This window comes from Neopsephotus bourkii, unplaced genomic scaffold (assembly GCF_033783945.1).
Source record: "Neopsephotus bourkii isolate Nb327-2 ecotype Australia unplaced genomic scaffold, CSIRO-AGI_Nbou_v1 NB_1060, whole genome shotgun sequence".
NCBI classification, from domain to species: Eukaryota; Metazoa; Chordata; class Aves; order Psittaciformes; family Psittacidae; genus Neopsephotus; species Neopsephotus bourkii.
In genome coordinates, this window is record NW_026901548.1 from 389,165 (window position 1) to 404,746 (window position 15,582).

At 68.8% G+C, this 15,582-nt stretch overlaps 4 protein-coding genes across 8 annotated transcripts; 3 read left to right on the forward strand and 1 right to left on the reverse strand.

Moving 5' to 3' along the window:
• The first annotated feature begins 216 nt into the window (after positions 1–216).
• On the forward strand, positions 217–3,101 carry NEURL2 (neuralized E3 ubiquitin protein ligase 2). Its single transcript, XM_061361367.1, has 2 exons — positions 217–967; positions 2,974–3,101. Exons 1-2 carry the CDS (start codon positions 316–318, stop codon positions 3,087–3,089), a joined length of 768 nt encoding a protein of 255 aa, XP_061217351.1. The 5' UTR covers positions 217–315; the 3' UTR covers positions 3,090–3,101.
• A 4,682-nt stretch (positions 3,102–7,783) lies between these two features.
• On the reverse strand, positions 7,784–9,861 carry SNX21 (sorting nexin family member 21). 5 transcript variants are annotated; one of them, XM_061361342.1, is made up of 4 exons: positions 9,795–9,861; positions 9,328–9,608; positions 9,082–9,239; positions 7,784–8,832 (listed from the first exon to the last, which is right to left on the reverse strand). In XM_061361342.1, exons 2-4 carry the CDS (start codon positions 9,593–9,595, stop codon positions 8,161–8,163), a joined length of 1,098 nt encoding a protein of 365 aa, XP_061217326.1. In that variant the 5' UTR covers positions 9,596–9,608; positions 9,795–9,861; the 3' UTR covers positions 7,784–8,160. The 5 variants fall into 5 exon arrangements, with proteins under 5 accessions (XP_061217326.1, XP_061217327.1, XP_061217328.1 ...); XM_061361344.1 differs by lacking the exon at positions 9,795–9,861 and adding an exon at positions 8,929–8,939 and having other exon boundaries at positions 8,674–8,832; positions 9,328–9,666; XM_061361343.1 differs by lacking the exon at positions 9,795–9,861 and having other exon boundaries at positions 8,653–8,832; positions 9,078–9,239; positions 9,328–9,666.
• A 1,457-nt stretch (positions 9,862–11,318) lies between these two features.
• TNNC2 (troponin C2, fast skeletal type) lies at positions 11,319–13,258 on the forward strand. The gene is made up of 6 exons (XM_061361707.1): positions 11,319–11,450; positions 12,117–12,168; positions 12,270–12,413; positions 12,498–12,612; positions 12,876–13,012; positions 13,091–13,258. The coding sequence occupies exons 1-6, from the start codon at positions 11,439–11,441 to the stop codon at positions 13,120–13,122; spliced, it is 492 nt and encodes a 163-aa protein (XP_061217691.1). The 5' UTR covers positions 11,319–11,438; the 3' UTR covers positions 13,123–13,258.
• Positions 13,259–14,529: 1,271 nt separating this feature from the next.
• On the forward strand, positions 14,530–15,526 carry LOC133216717 (regulator of G-protein signaling 9-binding protein-like). The gene is made up of 2 exons (XM_061361708.1): positions 14,530–14,833; positions 14,944–15,526. Exons 1-2 carry the CDS (start codon positions 14,530–14,532, stop codon positions 15,351–15,353), a joined length of 714 nt encoding a protein of 237 aa, XP_061217692.1. The 3' UTR covers positions 15,354–15,526.
• The last annotated feature ends 56 nt before the right edge of the window (positions 15,527–15,582 follow it).

Below are 15,582 nucleotides of genomic sequence, written 5' to 3' on the forward strand. Positions count from 1 at the left end.
AATCAGAGCCCGGGAGCGCCCGGTCTCTGTCCCTGTCCGCTCGGCACGTGAGACCGGCACCGGCACCGGGAGAGCCGCGGCTGCACAGCGGGCATGGCCGCACAGCGCTGGGCACGGCCGGGGCCCGGGCAGCCCCGGTCCCACCGGGCGGGCTCTGCGCTGAGCCCCGTTGAGGCTGGCGGTGCGCGGCTGCCCCCGGTACCCGCGGGACCCTCCCCCGCGGCACTAGGACCCCTCCGGGCCCCGCGCCCGTCCCCGCCCCGCGGCAGCTGTGACCGATGGGGCCGGTTATAAATAGGCACAGCAGCGCTGGTGATGGCCGCGCGCTTCCACCGCGTCCACGGCGCCAACGTCCGCCTGGACGGGACCCGCACGCGGGCCACGCGCGTGGAGAGCTTCGCCCACGGGGTCTGCTTCAGCCAGGAGCCGCTGGCGCCCGGGGAGGTGTTCCTGGTGGAGATCGAGGAGAAGGAGCTGGGCTGGTGCGGGCACCTACGCGTGGGGCTGACGGCCCTCGACCCACAGCGCCTCGAGGCCGTGCCCGAGTACTCGCTGCCAGACCTGGTCAACATGGGGGACACGTGGGTGTTTGCCATCACCCGCAACCACAACCGCGTGGCGGTGGATGGGGAGGAGGCACGGAGCGCCCCCGGGGAGCCCTTCCTGTGCATCGAGCGTGTGAGGATCCCCCGTGACGTGCTGGTGGGGCGCAGCAGGCCCGGGCGCTACAGCCACATCCTGGATGAGCTGTACAGGACGAACGTGCTGCCCCCCACGGCCCGGCGCAGCCGCATTGGCGTGCTGTACACCCCGCAGCCCGACGGCACCGCCGACATGCACATCATCATCAATGGGGAGGACATGGGGCCCAGCGCCCGGCGCCTGCCCACAGCCCGCCCGCTCTACGCCGTGGTTGACGTCTTTGCCTCCACCAAGAGTGTCCGGGTCATCCCGGTGGATTATGGCTGTAAGCACCCTAAACCCTCCTGGGGGCGTGGGACAGGAGCTGTGGAGTGGCTGGGGGGGAGTCACCTCAACAGTGGGAGCACCAGAGAGTGGCACAGGGCAGAGGGACACGGGACAGGGGGCACAGGAGAGCCCTGGACCCTACAGAGCAGGGCTGAGAGCCCCAGTGCTGCTGACGGGCAGTGGCTGCTGAAGGCTCTGTCGCACCGGCTCAGGGGAGAGCCCACACCAGATCCCGGTGGCGGTGGTCGGGGCAGAGCCCAGCCTGGTTGCTGCTCCCGGGCAGAGCAATGGGGTGGGTATTCTGGGTTGCCCTGGACCGAGGGCCGCGGTGCCCCAGCAGTACCATGCTCACCCCCAGCCTCATGGATGCTCCTGACCAGAGGCCGGTGCTGGTGCTCGCGTTGCTGCCTGTTGGTGTCCATCACAGTGCCCGGCCTCACCCGCGGCACGCGGCAACCAGAGCCAGGCGACGTCCTGCCGGGCACCAAAACATCCGGCAGCGCCCGCCCAGGCACACGCTGCGCCCTGCACCTGCCACGTGCCCCGTGCTGTGCCCTGGGCGGACACCCCGTGATGCCACCGGAGATTGGGCAATGCCTGGCGTCCCTCAGCCGGTGCTGGTCATGGCTCTTAGGAGGAGTCGGGCTCGTCATTGCTAATTAGCACCATAAATGAGCCAGTGCTGAGGATGAGGTGAGACGAGGGGCAAGACAGGAGCTGGTGCCTGGTGGTGGCTGCACCGACCACCGGGAGCCACCAACTGCGTCTCTACTGGTGCAGCCTTCAGCTGCGTCCGTCTCAAGGCTGGAATCTGGGGTTCTTCCACCAGCTGCTGGGAGCCCGATTATCCAAATGGGGATTAAACGTGCCCGGCTGCCCAGGCCCTGCCTTGGGAGTGTGCTGAGGGTCACTGACCTGAGCTACCGGAGGCAACCGAGAGCCTGGGGAGTGAGGGATGCGCTGGGGCACATACCTGTGGGAGAGCTGGCCCCTTGCACCGCAGCCGTGGGTCCCTGTGAGCGCTGAGCCCCAGGCCGTGTCCCTGCGGCTGGCACAGGCACCGCTGCAGAGGCACAATCTGGCTTCCTCTCCTCCACTGCGATTGAGGTAGCTCCGGTTTGTGCACCACTTCCGCAGGGTTTAAAATCAGTCCCAGTGTGTTTCTGTTCCTGGCCCGGGGCTGGTGGGTGAGGTGGAAAGCAGAAGTAGCAGCTGAGCTGCTGGTGACACGCGGTGCAGGGGCAGGAGAGGCAAAGGGCATCTCTCACCCCTCACCCAGCACTTGGCAGGATGCAGCCCCGCGCTGCCGAGGTGGAGAGAAGTGCTCCAGCCATCCAAAACCACCCCTGCTCTGCCCGGTGTGAGCTCCTGGAGGCACTGGCCCTGCAGCCACGAGGCCTCAGCTGAAAGGGCTGGGTCCGCTCTGGCTGAGCACGATGCCCCAGGGAGCTCTCCTTTGGTTTGGAGGCTGTGGATGAACCAAGGCCCACGGCTGCACCTGAGTCAGCTCTGTTTAAAGAGCCACACTGCGGTGCTGAGCCACCAAGGGCTGTGGAGAGAGGAATCCCAGTGGGACGTGTGCCACAGGAGCAGGAAGCAGGCAGAGCCGCAGGGGTGGCCACAGAACAGGTCAAGGTGGTTGTCACAAGGGCATCTCCAGAGCTGTCCTGCAGACACCCAGCATGGAAGCAGGCCAAGGAGCCAGGGAAAGCAGAGCACAGTGCAGGTGTGTGAGACCTGGGGAGCTGCTCAACAGCCCCCGGAGATGACGGATTCAGACAGCCCCAGCACTGTGTGGCTTGGGCACAGAACGTCCCTCAGCCCTGCTCTGAGCAATGGGAAGAGCTTCCCTGCACGGAGCCCTCAAGCTCCGGCCCAGCCAGCTCAAGCCCTGGGCAGGATCCTGCTGCTCCTGTGGCAGGGCAACCACCACCTTTGGGTGCCTGTGGGGAGCTGTAGGAGCCACCCACAGGCAGCTCAGCTCCTTGTCTGTGTTGTCCCCAGTGCCGTCCCTGCAGACCCTGTGCCGGCTGGTCATCGAGAAGCACATCGTGCACCGCCTGGCCATCGACGGCCTGGACCTGCCCCCGCCGCTGAAGAGCTTCTGCAAACACGAGTGAGGTGTCGAGGGCTCCCCCACAGCGACGGGACCTGCACCCACAGCTGCCCCGGCACTGGTGAGCACGGCACAAGCCCCCAGCGGGGGACAGGAGAGCGCGTCAGAGGGGCCTTCACTGCACCTCAGGGCAGGGGGGGCAGCCGCGGGTAGAGCCCAATAAAGGCCTTCCAGCCATCAAGAGAACGCGCTGCAGGGCTTGGGTGCACGGAGCAACACAGGGAGCGAGGGGGCAGCTGCCCCACTCCTGCCTGGGGAGGAAGCTGCAGCTTTGGGGTGTTTGGTCCCCAGCCAAGGGGGTTTCCTTCGCCCTCTGTCTCAGCATTTCTTGTGGCTGCAGGGCGCTGCCTTCAGTAGGGTGGGAGAGTCCCGTCAGAGGGGCTCGGGGCTGGGCTGGGGCTGGGCTGGGATCCCCCCTGCTGCAGCAGCCCCACCAAGCTGAGCCCGTGACCCTGCTGGGCACGGGTGCATCCGTGCGGGGGCCGGGCTGAGAGCGGGCGGGGCTCACGTGGAGGTGACTCCCAGGCGGGTGCTGCCCCCGGCCCGGCAGTTTCGCTCTTGGGAAACGTGTTTACCCCGGCGGGGCTGAGCTGTTTCCTGCGGGGGACGGGGCGGTACCCGCAGCACCCTGGGAGCTGCGCTGGAGCAGCCGCAGCTCAGGCACGTGCCTGCGGCCGGTGACCCGGTGCAGTGTGCAGCGCTCCCACCTCGCTGGCTGCGGGGAGCCCAGCGCCTCCCAACCCCTCCCCAGGCCCTTTACCCTCCTGCTGGGCGGTGACACAGGGTCAGGGCTGCACGGAGCAAGAGGCAGAGAGAAGAGCCCTCTGGAACCCGACGGAAGGCCACACATGCCAGGGAGAGATGGGGGGGGGGCACCAGGCAGAGCCCTTAGGGGCCTCTGCAGCTCAGCTGCGGGGTGAAACAAGCGGCTCCAAGTGCACAGAGCAGCGTTTTAGGAAACACGACACTCCGTTTAGTCAGAGAGATCTGATAGTATCAGGTAATGTTACGAAACCCCGGGTCAAGAGGAACTCCCCAGCCACAGAGCAGTCCTGCTCCTGCAAGGGGCCGGCCCTACCAAAAACACCAAGAGAACTGAAGCACAGCAATGGGGTGAAGTCTCTAAGGCCGCTCCCCCCATCCCAGCCCGACGGGCTCCGGAGCTGCTTGCGCTGGAGCAGCTCTTGCTGCGAGCTCAGCGCCCGGGGGCCGGGCCTTGAGAAACAAGCTCTGGGCGCTTCCTTCACGTTTGAGGTGACCCCGGGGCCAGGTCCCCCTCGCTGGGGGCTCGGCAGCAGCCGCCACAAGCAGAGAGGGGGCGGCTGCGGTGCGGGGCCGGACCCGGCTCCCAGTGACTCGAGGCCCATTCCCGGCCGCGTTGCACAAGAGCGCGGCGGGCCCTGCCCAGCCTCAGAGCACGGCACCGCGCCACCGCCTCCTCGCGGCGCACCCGCGGCTCGCAGGGTCAGCACCGGGGACACCTCCAGAGCGCTGGGCGAGGGCAGCGCCCGTGGCTGCGCTCTGGAGGCTCACACAGGGCACCACGGAGCCGCCACCCAGCCCCGGCGGGGCCTCCGCCCGCACCCACCGAGCGGCTGCCGCCGCTACCGGAGGGACGCGCCCCGGCGTGCCCCGCTCTACCGCGAGCCACAGCGGGCTGTGCCGTGGCTCTGGGGCCCCCTGCCGGCCGAGCGGACACCCAGCATCCCCTGGGATGCACCAGCCCGATGCGGCCCATCGCTGCCGGGTGCGGTGGCACCGGAGGGCGCCGGCGCTGGCACCACACATCCCGGGGAAGAAAGCTCAAACGCAGGAGAGCGAAGAACCCGGGAGGAGAGGGCAGGGGCAGGGGCAGGAGCAGGAGCAGGAGCAGGAGCAGGAGCAGGAGCAGGAGCAGGAGCAGGAGCCTAAGGCACCTCCCCAGGTGCCGCACCGACAGCTGCAGCGACACGCGCGCTCCCTGCCTTAAACCGACTGCGGCCCCGCCCTCACCCTGGATCTGACCAATCAGAGACGCCAGTTTCTGATTGGCAGGAAAGGACCCAAACAGCGCCGAGCGTTCTGTCACACCCACTTGACTGACAGCTAGGATGCCCAATCAGCTGGCGGCCCCGCCCCGCGGGTGGGCGGTGCTGCCTGACCCTCCGCGCGGGCCGGGCGATGGTGTTCTCCTGGCGCCGCTGGCGAAGGAGATGGGGGCGCCGCAAGACGCTGACGGGGCTGGCGCGGGTTCGAGGCTGGGTTCGGGGCGGCCGCCGCCCGGGGACCTGCGGAGCGCGCTCATCACCAGCGTGCTGAGCCTGGAGCGCCTGGAGCTCGATCTCTTCAGGTGCGCGGCGCCGCCGAGCCCGGGGCCGGGCCGCGCTGCCGCCGCAGCCGCTCTCACCGCCGCCGCCTTCTCCCCGCAGGGGCCGGCACCACTGGGTGCCCGCCACGCAGCGGCTCTTCGGCGGGCAGATCGTGGGGCAGGCCCTGGTGGCGGCCGCCCGCTCTGTCAGCCGCGACGAGCAGGTCCACTCGCTGCACTGCTACTTCGTGCGGGCAGGTGGGCCGGGGCCGGGGCGGGAGGGGTGCGGTGAGCGGGCGGGTGAGCGGCTGTCAGCGCGCACGGGGCCGGGCTGTGCGGTGAGTGCCGCGGTGGGGCCCGCAGGGTGAGCTGGTGCAGCGCAGCACGCAGGGGGTTGTGGCACTGCCCGCACGGCCCCAGGGCTTGGCCTCAGTAGGTCACGTCCCATGTGCGGTGCTGGTGGCCCAGTGGCAGGATGTCCCATTGCTGCCCCAGGGGACCCCAAGGTGCCGGTGCTGTACGAGGTGGAGCGGACCCGCAGCGGGAAGAGCTTCTCTGTTCGTTCCGTGAAGGCCATCCAGCACGGAAAGCCCATCTTCACTTGCCAGGCCTCCTTCCAGCTCTCCCAGGGGAGCCCAGTGCAGCACCAGTTCACCATGCCTTCTGTGCCCCCCCCCGAGGACCTGCTGACACAAGAGGAGCTCATCCAGAAGTTCCTGCAGTGAGTGGGGTGGAAGGGGCACCCCGGGGATGCCATTCCTGTGCCCGGGGCTCGGGGAGGTGCAGGGGCGAAAGCGGGCAGGAGAGGATTGGGATGACTGCCCAAGGAATTCCCACATACACGTGGGAAGGGAGCAGAGAGGCAGGGCAGGGCAGGAGTGTGCCCTGGGCTGAAGCCGCTGCCAGGGACGTGCCCTTGCCCTGCCTGGCACTAACCTCACTTCTCTGTGTTGGCCTACAGGAATCCTAACTTGGCAGAGAGATACAGAAAGCACCTCACCAAGATTCAAGCCGAAGATGTGCCAATTGATATCAAACCCGTGAACCCGCCGGACACGTTCTGCTTGGAGCCGCAGGAGCCAAAGCAGTTCTTCTGGGTGCGAGCACGAGGCTACATAGGTGGGTCCTGCCAGGAGGGTGTTCGGCTGCCCCCCGAGCCGAGGGCTCGAGCGCAAGCTCCAGCTCATGCTGCAGAGCACCCGAGGGTTGTGGTTCAGAGGCTGCCTGCACCCCGAGCCTGTGGATTTCAAGGCTGCGATGCAGGTGCAGGTGCCGCAGCATGGAGCAGGGCCCTGTGCCATGCTCAGCCATGATGGGCTTCCCCTGGCAGCACGGCCAGGGCAGCGGCTCTAGAGGAGCATCTCGGCTGTGCCAGGCTCTCGGGAAGCAGAGCTGCTGGCCGGGACGGGCAGAGCCGGTTGCTTTGCAGGAGAGACTGACATGAAGGTGCACTGTTGCGTGGCTGCCTACATCTCCGACTATGCCTTCCTGGGCACGGCCCTGCTACCGCACCGGCAGTACCACATCAAGCTCATGGTGTCCCTTGACCATTCCATGTGGTTCCATGCGCCCTTCCGAGCGGACCACTGGATGCTGTACGAGTGCGAGAGCCCCTGGGCTGGTGAGTGCTCACCGTGTCCCTGGGACCCTGCATGGCAGACACTGGCTCTGCCTGCCCCAGGAGCTGTGGTCTGAGGGGGCCTCTCTGCAGGCGGGTGCCGGGGCCTGGTGCAGGGCCGGCTGTGGCGCAGGGACGGGGTCCTGGCTGTCAGCTGCGCGCAGGAGGGAGTCATCAGGGTGCAGGAAATGCCAAACCAGAGCAAGCTGTAGCTGAGGAGCGCCACAGGGCAGGGCTTGGGCATTCTGAGAGGGGGACCCCGGGACCAAACCTGATGCTGCAGAGCAGGACCCAGGCAGCAGGAAGGAGCCTTGAAGCACGGGCTGGATCCAGCACTGCGGGAGTGCTGGTGCCTGAGGCCCTCCGCGATGGATGGGGACCCCCAGACATCTGTCACCAACAGCACAGCACAGAACCGCACTATATGATCAGCACCTTTCACCTGCAATAAAGCAAGCTGGTGGTGAAGAGCTCGGCTTGGCCTCTGGAGTTTGTCCCCGTGGCACCGTGCTCACCCCAGGGGACCTCTCTGGGGGGGGGTGGGAGGTGCCAGGGCCGGCTCTGCCCCTGCCGCCGGTGAAAGTGTTCCTGCGGCGCATGCAGCTTCTGCTTCCCCTTCTCACTTCTTCTGCCCTTGCTGTGCCCGGGCACCTCAGGCGTTGCTTCTGCTCACCCTGTCTCCTGCCCAGGGCTGGGAGCAGGGCAAGGGGACGGAGCAGCTCCCACCTCAGAGTGGGCAGCATGAGGTGTCCCTCTGGTGGTGCCCAGGGGGAGGTGAAGCTGAACAGACCCCACGGCCGCTTTGCTCTGCTTCCTACTGAGGCTTTATTTAATAAAGTCCTTACGCGAGTTTTATGGGAAGCTCTTGGCGAGAGCCCTGGACTTTGCAGACGCCTTCCCGCTCCCTTCTGCAGTGCCAGTAAGACCCAGCTGAGGTCTCGTCCGTCCCCGAAGCCCCTCGAGCCAGCTCCCGGCAGTGCCGGGGCGTTGGTGAGTGCCCGGCCCCATGGGATGGGGCGGATGAACCACAGAGAAAGTGCTTTTTTGGGAGCTCCCAGGCATGGGCTGTGCTGCTGCGGGACCACAGCGCTGCCTCCCTGCCCTGGCCCACCGGTGCCAGCAGCCTCACTGCTCCCCGTCCCTCCATTCACCACGGCACCGGTGGGATGCTCACTCCAGAGGCTCCTTGATGAGGCACTCCTTGAGGGTGGGCTGCTGCTGCAGGGGTGGCCCGGCCTCCCGCAGGTCCTGCAGCCGGGCCTCCGAGCGCCGCTTGTCCTTGCCCACCTTCCAGGCGAGGTGGACGTGCGCCTGCAGGAAGGGCCCCAGGAGGGGGTGGCTGCCCTGAGCCTCCAGCAGCTGCAGCGCCTGCTCGCAGCACCCGTGGGCCTCGCCGAGCTCGTCCAGCTCCTGGTGGCAGACGGCGAGCCCGGCCAGCGTCAGCAGGAAGCGGCTGGAGCTGCAGGCCCCGAGCCGGTCCTGCAGCCGGTAGGCATTGGCCCAGGTAGCCAGGGCCTCGCGGTACATGCCGGTGCAGGTGAGGCGCTGCGCAGCCTGCAGGTCCTGCAGGAAGAAGAACTCGAGGAACTCAGGGGAGCGGCGGATCTCGGCGATGGAGTGCAGGTGGGACAGGAACTGCTCGAAGGCTCGGCTCCGCTTGGCGATGGTCTCAGCGGTGAAGTTCTGGCGCAGCCTCTTCCTGGGGAAGGCGATGCCGGCCATGTCGCAGCCAAAGCGGCAGCGCAGGCGGTGGTTGAGCCGCTCAAAGTCCGAGTAGCGCCGAGCAATGGCGGCGGGGGCCTTGTCAAACCGGCCGGAGCGGATCAGGTAGATGGTGTAGAGCTGCGGGGGGAGCCGGGCGTTAGAGCCAGAGCACAGCCGTGGCGGAGCCTGCCCGGGCAGGAGGGAGCAGCCGCAGCACCCATCAGCGATAGTTACCTGAGGCTCATCTGAGCCGCCAGCACCGTCCAAGCAGCACGGGGAGAGACAGAGAGAAATAAGCACCAGCCCGGGGGACCCCTGCCCCAGGGGGGGACAGGACCCGTGCCCGCCCCGCATCACCCTGCGCACAGCCCCGCCGGGCTCACTCACCACGTACTTGGAGGAGCGCTCGCTGACCACGCTGGCGCTGGTGACCTCGAAGAGCAGGCGCTGCGGTGCCAGGCTGCCCCGGGACCTGCGCCACAGCTCCTGCAGCTGCCGGGTCAGGAGGCTGCTGCCGCCGGCACGCTCGGCCGCAGGGCCCCACTCTGCGCCGGGAGACGGGTGTCAGCCCGCGGCACCCTCCACCGCCCGGGCCCCCCCCGGGTGCCGCCGCCCCGGCCCCACAGCTCCTACCTCCGTCCTCGGCACCCGCTGCCGCCGGCTGCAGCGGCTGCCCCAGCTCCTCTCCTGCACCCTCCTCCTCCTCCTCCTCGTCCTCCTCCTCCTCGTGGCTGGTGAAGCTCAGGGTGCCGCTGAGGCGCGTCGATAGCCCCTCGGTGTCATCCTCCAGCTCCGAGCTCTCCGGGCAGTCCTCGGCCTCAGCGCTGCCGCACGCCCGCTCCTCCCGGCCACCCTCCCCGGACAGCGCGTGCCGCAGGCGGTGCAGGATGCGGGCGGCCATCCCGGCGGGCCGGCTGCGGGGGGGTCACACCGGTCACCCCAACGCGGCGGGACGGGGGCTGCGGCCGCACCGGGCTGGGCTGCCCACCGCTGCCCCCCCCGGCCCTGGGACCCCTCGGCCCCGGGACCCCCGGTGAAGCCCCGGGCCCGCTCCCGCACCCTCCCCGCGCCCCTCCGCGCCCGGTCCGGCCGGTCCGTACCGCGCTGCCCGCGCCGGGCGGTGCCGAGCGATGGCTGCGGCGCGTCCCGGGATCCTCCCTGCGCGGCTCCGCCTCCGCCTGGAACCCGGATCGCGGCAGCGGGGCCGGCACGGCCCGACCCCAACCGGTCACCGCTCCCGCAGCCCCGCCGGGGTCCCCCGCTCATCCCGGCCCCCCATAGCCCCTGTGTCCCGGTGCTCCATCACCCCGGTACCTGCAGCCGGCTCCGCGGTGCCGCACCCCCGGCTAGGGTCGTTCCCCGCTGCCCGGGCTCCCCAGGCCCTTTCCCCGTCCGGCCTCGCTACGTGCCCCGCGCGGCTCCGCTGCCTTATTTAGCGCCGTGCCTGCTCCCTCCTCGCCGCTTCCTTGGGAATGTCTATTAATACCGAGGAACCGGCCCAGCTGCTGCCGTCGCTCTGCCCCTGCTCCAGCAGCCCGCATCCTGCCCGGGCTCTCCACGGCACCGGCGGGGCTGGGGGGCTTCAGCACCCGGTGCCCACTGGTCCCAACCCCTCCCAGCTCCCTCCCTGCTGGCTGCAGGGCAGGGTGGGACTTTGCAGAGGCCGTGCTGGTGCCTTCCCCAGCACCCATCCCGGAATGGGTGCTCCCAGCAGAACCAGGAGCCAGAGAACCTCCTGGACAGGGTGCTGTTTGCCTGACCCCTCTGCAGCCCCCAGCTCTCGTGCAGCCCCCTCGGAGCACCACGGGGCACGGGCCACTTGGCCAGCATGTCCCCAAGGCCACCAGCCGTGGCCAGCCCTGGCAGAGGTGGCTGGCATGGGCTGCGCTGTGTGAGGGCACAGCCTTCAGAGAGGCACCTGGGCACATTTCCCACTCTCCCAGTGGCACGGAGAGACAGGGCCTTTTCCGGGCTCAGGTGCCAATGGTCTGGGGACCCCGTACGGCGGGGGGTGAGCATGCTCTGTGCCCCACAGGGGCTCCATGGGCCAGGTCCTGCTGGAGACCTTTCCTCCTCTGGGGTGGGTGCTGCAGCACGGCTGTGCCCTGGCCCACCCGAGCAGAAAATGGGGCTGAAGGAGGGGCACAGGCGGTGGAGTGAGGCTGGAGCCCCCGGGAGCGTGTGGAGTGAAGGGGGTGACTGTGTGGGGATGGGGCTGTGTCAGGGGAGCCTGGCCCCCTCCTGGGATCCTGCCCCAGGGGGCTGTGGGCTTGGCAGGGGAGGGGCAATGGTCCCTACCCCTGTCCTGGGGTGGATGTGTGGGGCGGGGGTGTCCTGAACCCCTCGTCTGAGGGATGCTGGCGGCTCTGGGGCTATTTTTAACCCCCTCCTCGCTGAGCTGCTCTGGGCGGGGGGGGGGAGGGGGGGGCAGAGCCGTCCTCCTGCCCAGGCTCCGGTGTCCCTGCCCGGAGGGCTTGAATTTCCACCCCAGCTCCAGAGCCACGCTTAATCCCCAGCTCTGGCCAATGACGCTTTGGCTAAATTAGGTAAAATGCGCCGGTTGCCAATGAGCGGGGCCGGATTGCCACCGCGGAGCTGATAGGCTGCTGGGGCCGCGGGGCCAGCGGCTGGGGCCACGCCAGCCCCGTGGGACGCTACAAATTGGGGTGCCAGCGGCACCAGGAAGCTGCTGGGGGGTTCTGCTGCAGGAGGTGGTGACTCCCTCGGGGAGGGAAGCAGCAAAAATGCCTTCAATGGTAAGAGCTGCCGCGTGCCGTGTGCTGCATGGCATGTGCTGGGTGCTGGGGCAAGCCCGGGGGTGCTGGGTGCCCCGGGACTCGGGGCTGCTGAGGTGCCTCTGTGGATGGTGGTGGGGAGATGGAGCCCGGGGCCGGGCCAAGCTCAGCAGCAAGGGCACAGAGGTGTGAGGGCGGTGCAGGGCCCCCATGGCCGTGCTGCTGCCTGGGTGCCCGGGGGGTGTGGGTGCGTGGGGCCGCGAGTTCAGCCCTGGCCGGAGCTCGGGGCAGTGCGGTGGCAGCGGTGGCTGAAAGGCGAGTGCAGGGTCATGGGACATGGCATCGCCCCGGCCCCAGCCTGCGCCTCCAGGAGAAACTCGATCGGGACCGACAGGTGCCGGCAGTCGCGGCTCCACTGATCCCTATAAGGGGAGCTGAGGAGACCCCCAAAATAGCACCGCGTGCCCGGGATGCCAAGGATGCGCATGGGGACCGTGACCACTGCGCCACGGAGGGGCCCGAGCACCCACTGCCATGAGAGGGGCCCACGCGGCACCGGAGCTGCCCTGGCACCGTCCCCTGGCTGTGATGGGCTCTGCCCCCATCCTGCCCCACTGGCTGCGGTGTGCGCGGGGCTCCCCAGTGCACCGAGTGTGCCTGCGCTGAGCCCGCTCCTGTGCCTTGCAGACGGACCAGCAGGCGGAGGCTCGCGCCTTCCTCAGCGAGGAGATGATCGCGGGTGAGCACGGGGGAGAGGGACCAGCCCCAAGGGAGGCGCGGGGCCAGGCCCTGCCCCGGTGCCATCCCGTGCACTGCCCGGCACTGACCCTCTCCCCACAGAGTTCAAGGCCGCCTTCGACATGTTCGATGCTGATGGAGGCGGGGACATCAGCACCAGGGAGCTGGGGACGGTGATGAGGATGCTGGGGCAGAACCCCACAAAGGAGGAGCTGGATGCCATCATAGAGGAGGTGGACGAGGATGGTGAGCAGCGCTGGGTGCTGGGCAGGAGGTGCTGGTGCTGGTGCTGGGTGGGCGCCTGACCCACGCTTGGCTTTCTCCCCCCAGGCAGCGGCACCATCGACTTTGAGGAGTTCCTGGTGATGATGGTGCGCCAGATGAAAGAGGATGCCAAGGGCAAGTCTGAGGAGGAATTGGCCAACTGCTTCCGTGTGTTCGACCGGTGAGTGGGGGCGATGCGATGGCTGCCCCATCCTGCCTGCAGGGGTCACATGGAATCAGAATGGTTTGGCTTGGGAAGGATCTTAAGATCACCCAGCTCCAACCCCTGCCATGAGCAGGGACCCCTTCCACTGGAGCAGCTTGCTCCAAGCCCCTGTGTCCAACCTGGCCTTGAGCACTGCCAGGGATGGGGCAGCCACAGCTTCTCTGGGCAAAACACGCTTATTATTGCTTTGGGCACATCCTGCCCTCACCCTGCTGCAGGAACGCGGACGGGTTCATCGACATCGAGGAGCTGGGTGAGATCCTGAGGGCCACCGGGGAGCCCGTCACCGATGAGGACATTGAGGACATGATGAAGGATTCGGACAAGAACAACGATGGCCGCATCGACTTCGACGGTGAGCGCTGGCCGTGGCTGAGCCCCGGTGCTGTGCGCCCCGGCCGGGCCGGGGGCTGAGCCCGCTGCTCTCTTGCAGAGTTCCTGAAGATGATGGAGGGGGTGCAGTAAAGGACCAGACATTCCTCGGGCCGGCGGCTGGGCCCAGCCCCGCTGCACCAGCAGCCAGGGAGCAGCAGCTCCACAGCACCAGCCCCTGGCCCTGCCCTGCGCCGGCCCCGCTGCCACGGCCGAGCTCTTCCTCCCCGCGCGGTTTCAGTGTGATCCTCAATAAAAGGGGGGAGGCTCGAGCTGCTGGTGCGGGGTCAACCGGGTTCACACCGGGAGGGGGCTGCGGCCCCACGGCCCCTGCGCTGCCCCCCGGTGGGGACGGCTGTGGTGGGTGCCTGCGTTGGTCACGCTCAGGCTGTGGGGCTGGGGATGGCTCTGGTGGGTGCCTGCGTTGGTCACGCTCAGGCTGTGGGGCCGGGGGTGGCTCTGGTGGGTGCCTGCGTTGGTCACGCTCAGGCTGTGGGGCTGGGGATGGCTGTGGTGGGTGCCTGCGTTGGTCACACTCAGGCTGTGGGGCCGGGGATGGCTGTGGTGGGTGCCTGCGTTGGTCACGCTCAGGCTGTGGGGCCGGGGATGGCTGTGGTGGGTGCCTGCGTTGGTCACGCTCAGGCTGTGGGGCTGGGGATGGCTGTGGTGGGTGCCTGCGTTGGTCACGCTCAGGCTGTGGGGCTGGGGATGGCTGTGGTGGGTGCCTGCGTTGGTCACGCTCAGGCTGTGGGGCTGGGGATGGCTCTGGTGGGTGCCTGCGTTGGTCACGCTCAGGCTGTGGGGCCGGGGATGGCTCTGGTGGGTGCCTGCGTTGGTCACGCTCAGGCTGTGGGGCTGGGGATGGCTCTGGTGGGTGCCTGCGTTGGTCACACTCAGGCTGTGGGGCTGGGGATGGCTCTGGTGGGTGCCTGCGTTGGTCACACTCAGGCTGTGGGGCTGGGGATGGCTCTGGTGGGTGCCTGCGTTGGTCACGCTCAGGCTGTGGGGCTGGGGATGGCTGTGGTGGGTGCCTGCGCTGGTCACGCTCAGGCCGTGGGGCTGGGGATGGCTCTGGTGGGTGCCTGCGTTGGTCACGCTCAGGCTGTGGGGCCGGAGGGCAGGACAGAGCCGGGGTTCTCACGGGAGGCTGGGCCCGCGCCAGCGCTGAGCTCAGAGTTTCCATGCGGAGCAGCGGGTTCACACGGCAGCACTGGGGGCCCTGCGGCTGCTCCTGCCCATCCGGGGGGATCTGGGGAGCCTCCAGCACCAGCGCTACACCAGGAACCCTGTGCTCTGCACAGGAGGGTGCAGAGGACCGGGGTTGGGGGCAAGGGGGGGGGCACTGGTTCCCCCCTCCCCGCGGGGTCAAGGCACCGGGGGAGCTGCTGTGCTGGGACGTGCCGTGCCCGCCCGGCCTGCATCGCTGCTCCCCAGGGATTGGCTCCTCCCTGCCTCTCGCTGCAGCCAGAAGCGCAGCAGGGGACGAGGAGCACCCAGCCCATGTGGGGACAGCGAGAGCAGCACCATGCAGCTGCGGGGACGGGGGCTCGCTGCCCAGAGCCAGGGGCCACCGTGGAGGGGCTGGAGCCTGCCCCAGCCTCACGGCCCACGATGGCACTGAGGAGAGCCGACGCGTGCCGCATGCGGGGAGCAACGGGAACGTGTGCGGCAGCCCAGGCCACGCTGTGCAGGGCCATGGCCGGGCACCGGCAGCTGGTGCTGCAGTTGGGGGGCAGCGCCGACGGCCCCCGGCTGCGGGAGGAGCGGCGCAGGAGGAGCGCGGAGGCCCGCGAGCTCAGCTCTGGTAAGAGGGGGCTGCTGCACCCCATAGCGGCTGCAGTGCCCCCCCCGCACCCACAGCGGGGCCGGCGGAGGTGCCCGGGGTCACCGGGGCTCAGCGGCCTCGTCCCGCAGGGCTGCGCTGCGCTCTGCTGGCGGGGCTGCGGCAGGCACCAGGGAGCCCCGAGGAGCGCCGGGAGCTGGAGCGGCTGTGGGTGCTCTTCCTGTCGGCGCTGGAGCTGTTCCTGCAGGACCTGCACCGGGCCCACCGCCTCTGCCGGCTCTTCTCCCTGCAGGGGGACGGCGCTGCCCCCCTGCGCACCGGGCTGGGGAACCGGCGAGGGGGGGGGCCCGCGCAGCCCCCGGCTGCCCCATGCCTGGAGGAGGAGATCGAGCAAGTGAGGGCCACGCTGGCGGAGATGGAGAGCGGAGCCAACATCCCCCTGTGGACGGTGGAGGCCACGCAGTCGGCGGGGACAGGCAGCACCGCGGCCGTGTCGGGGCAGGGGGGCCCTCACCCTGGGCCCTGCTGCAGGGTGCTCTGAGCGGGTGCAGGGGAGGCAGGACCAGCACCCCCCTTGCACCCTCCGGTGTCACAGAGCAGGGGATGGGACCCTGTGTACTCCCCAGCCAGGGCAAGCGATGCCCCCACCCTGCTGAGGGAATGGAACCAGCTTCAGGCCCTTCAAGGGTCAATAGAGCCCCTCTCACCCCACAAGGACCAGGGTCCTTCCTTTCCTCCCACAGCTGCAGAGGGGCTGGCAGGGCTCAGGG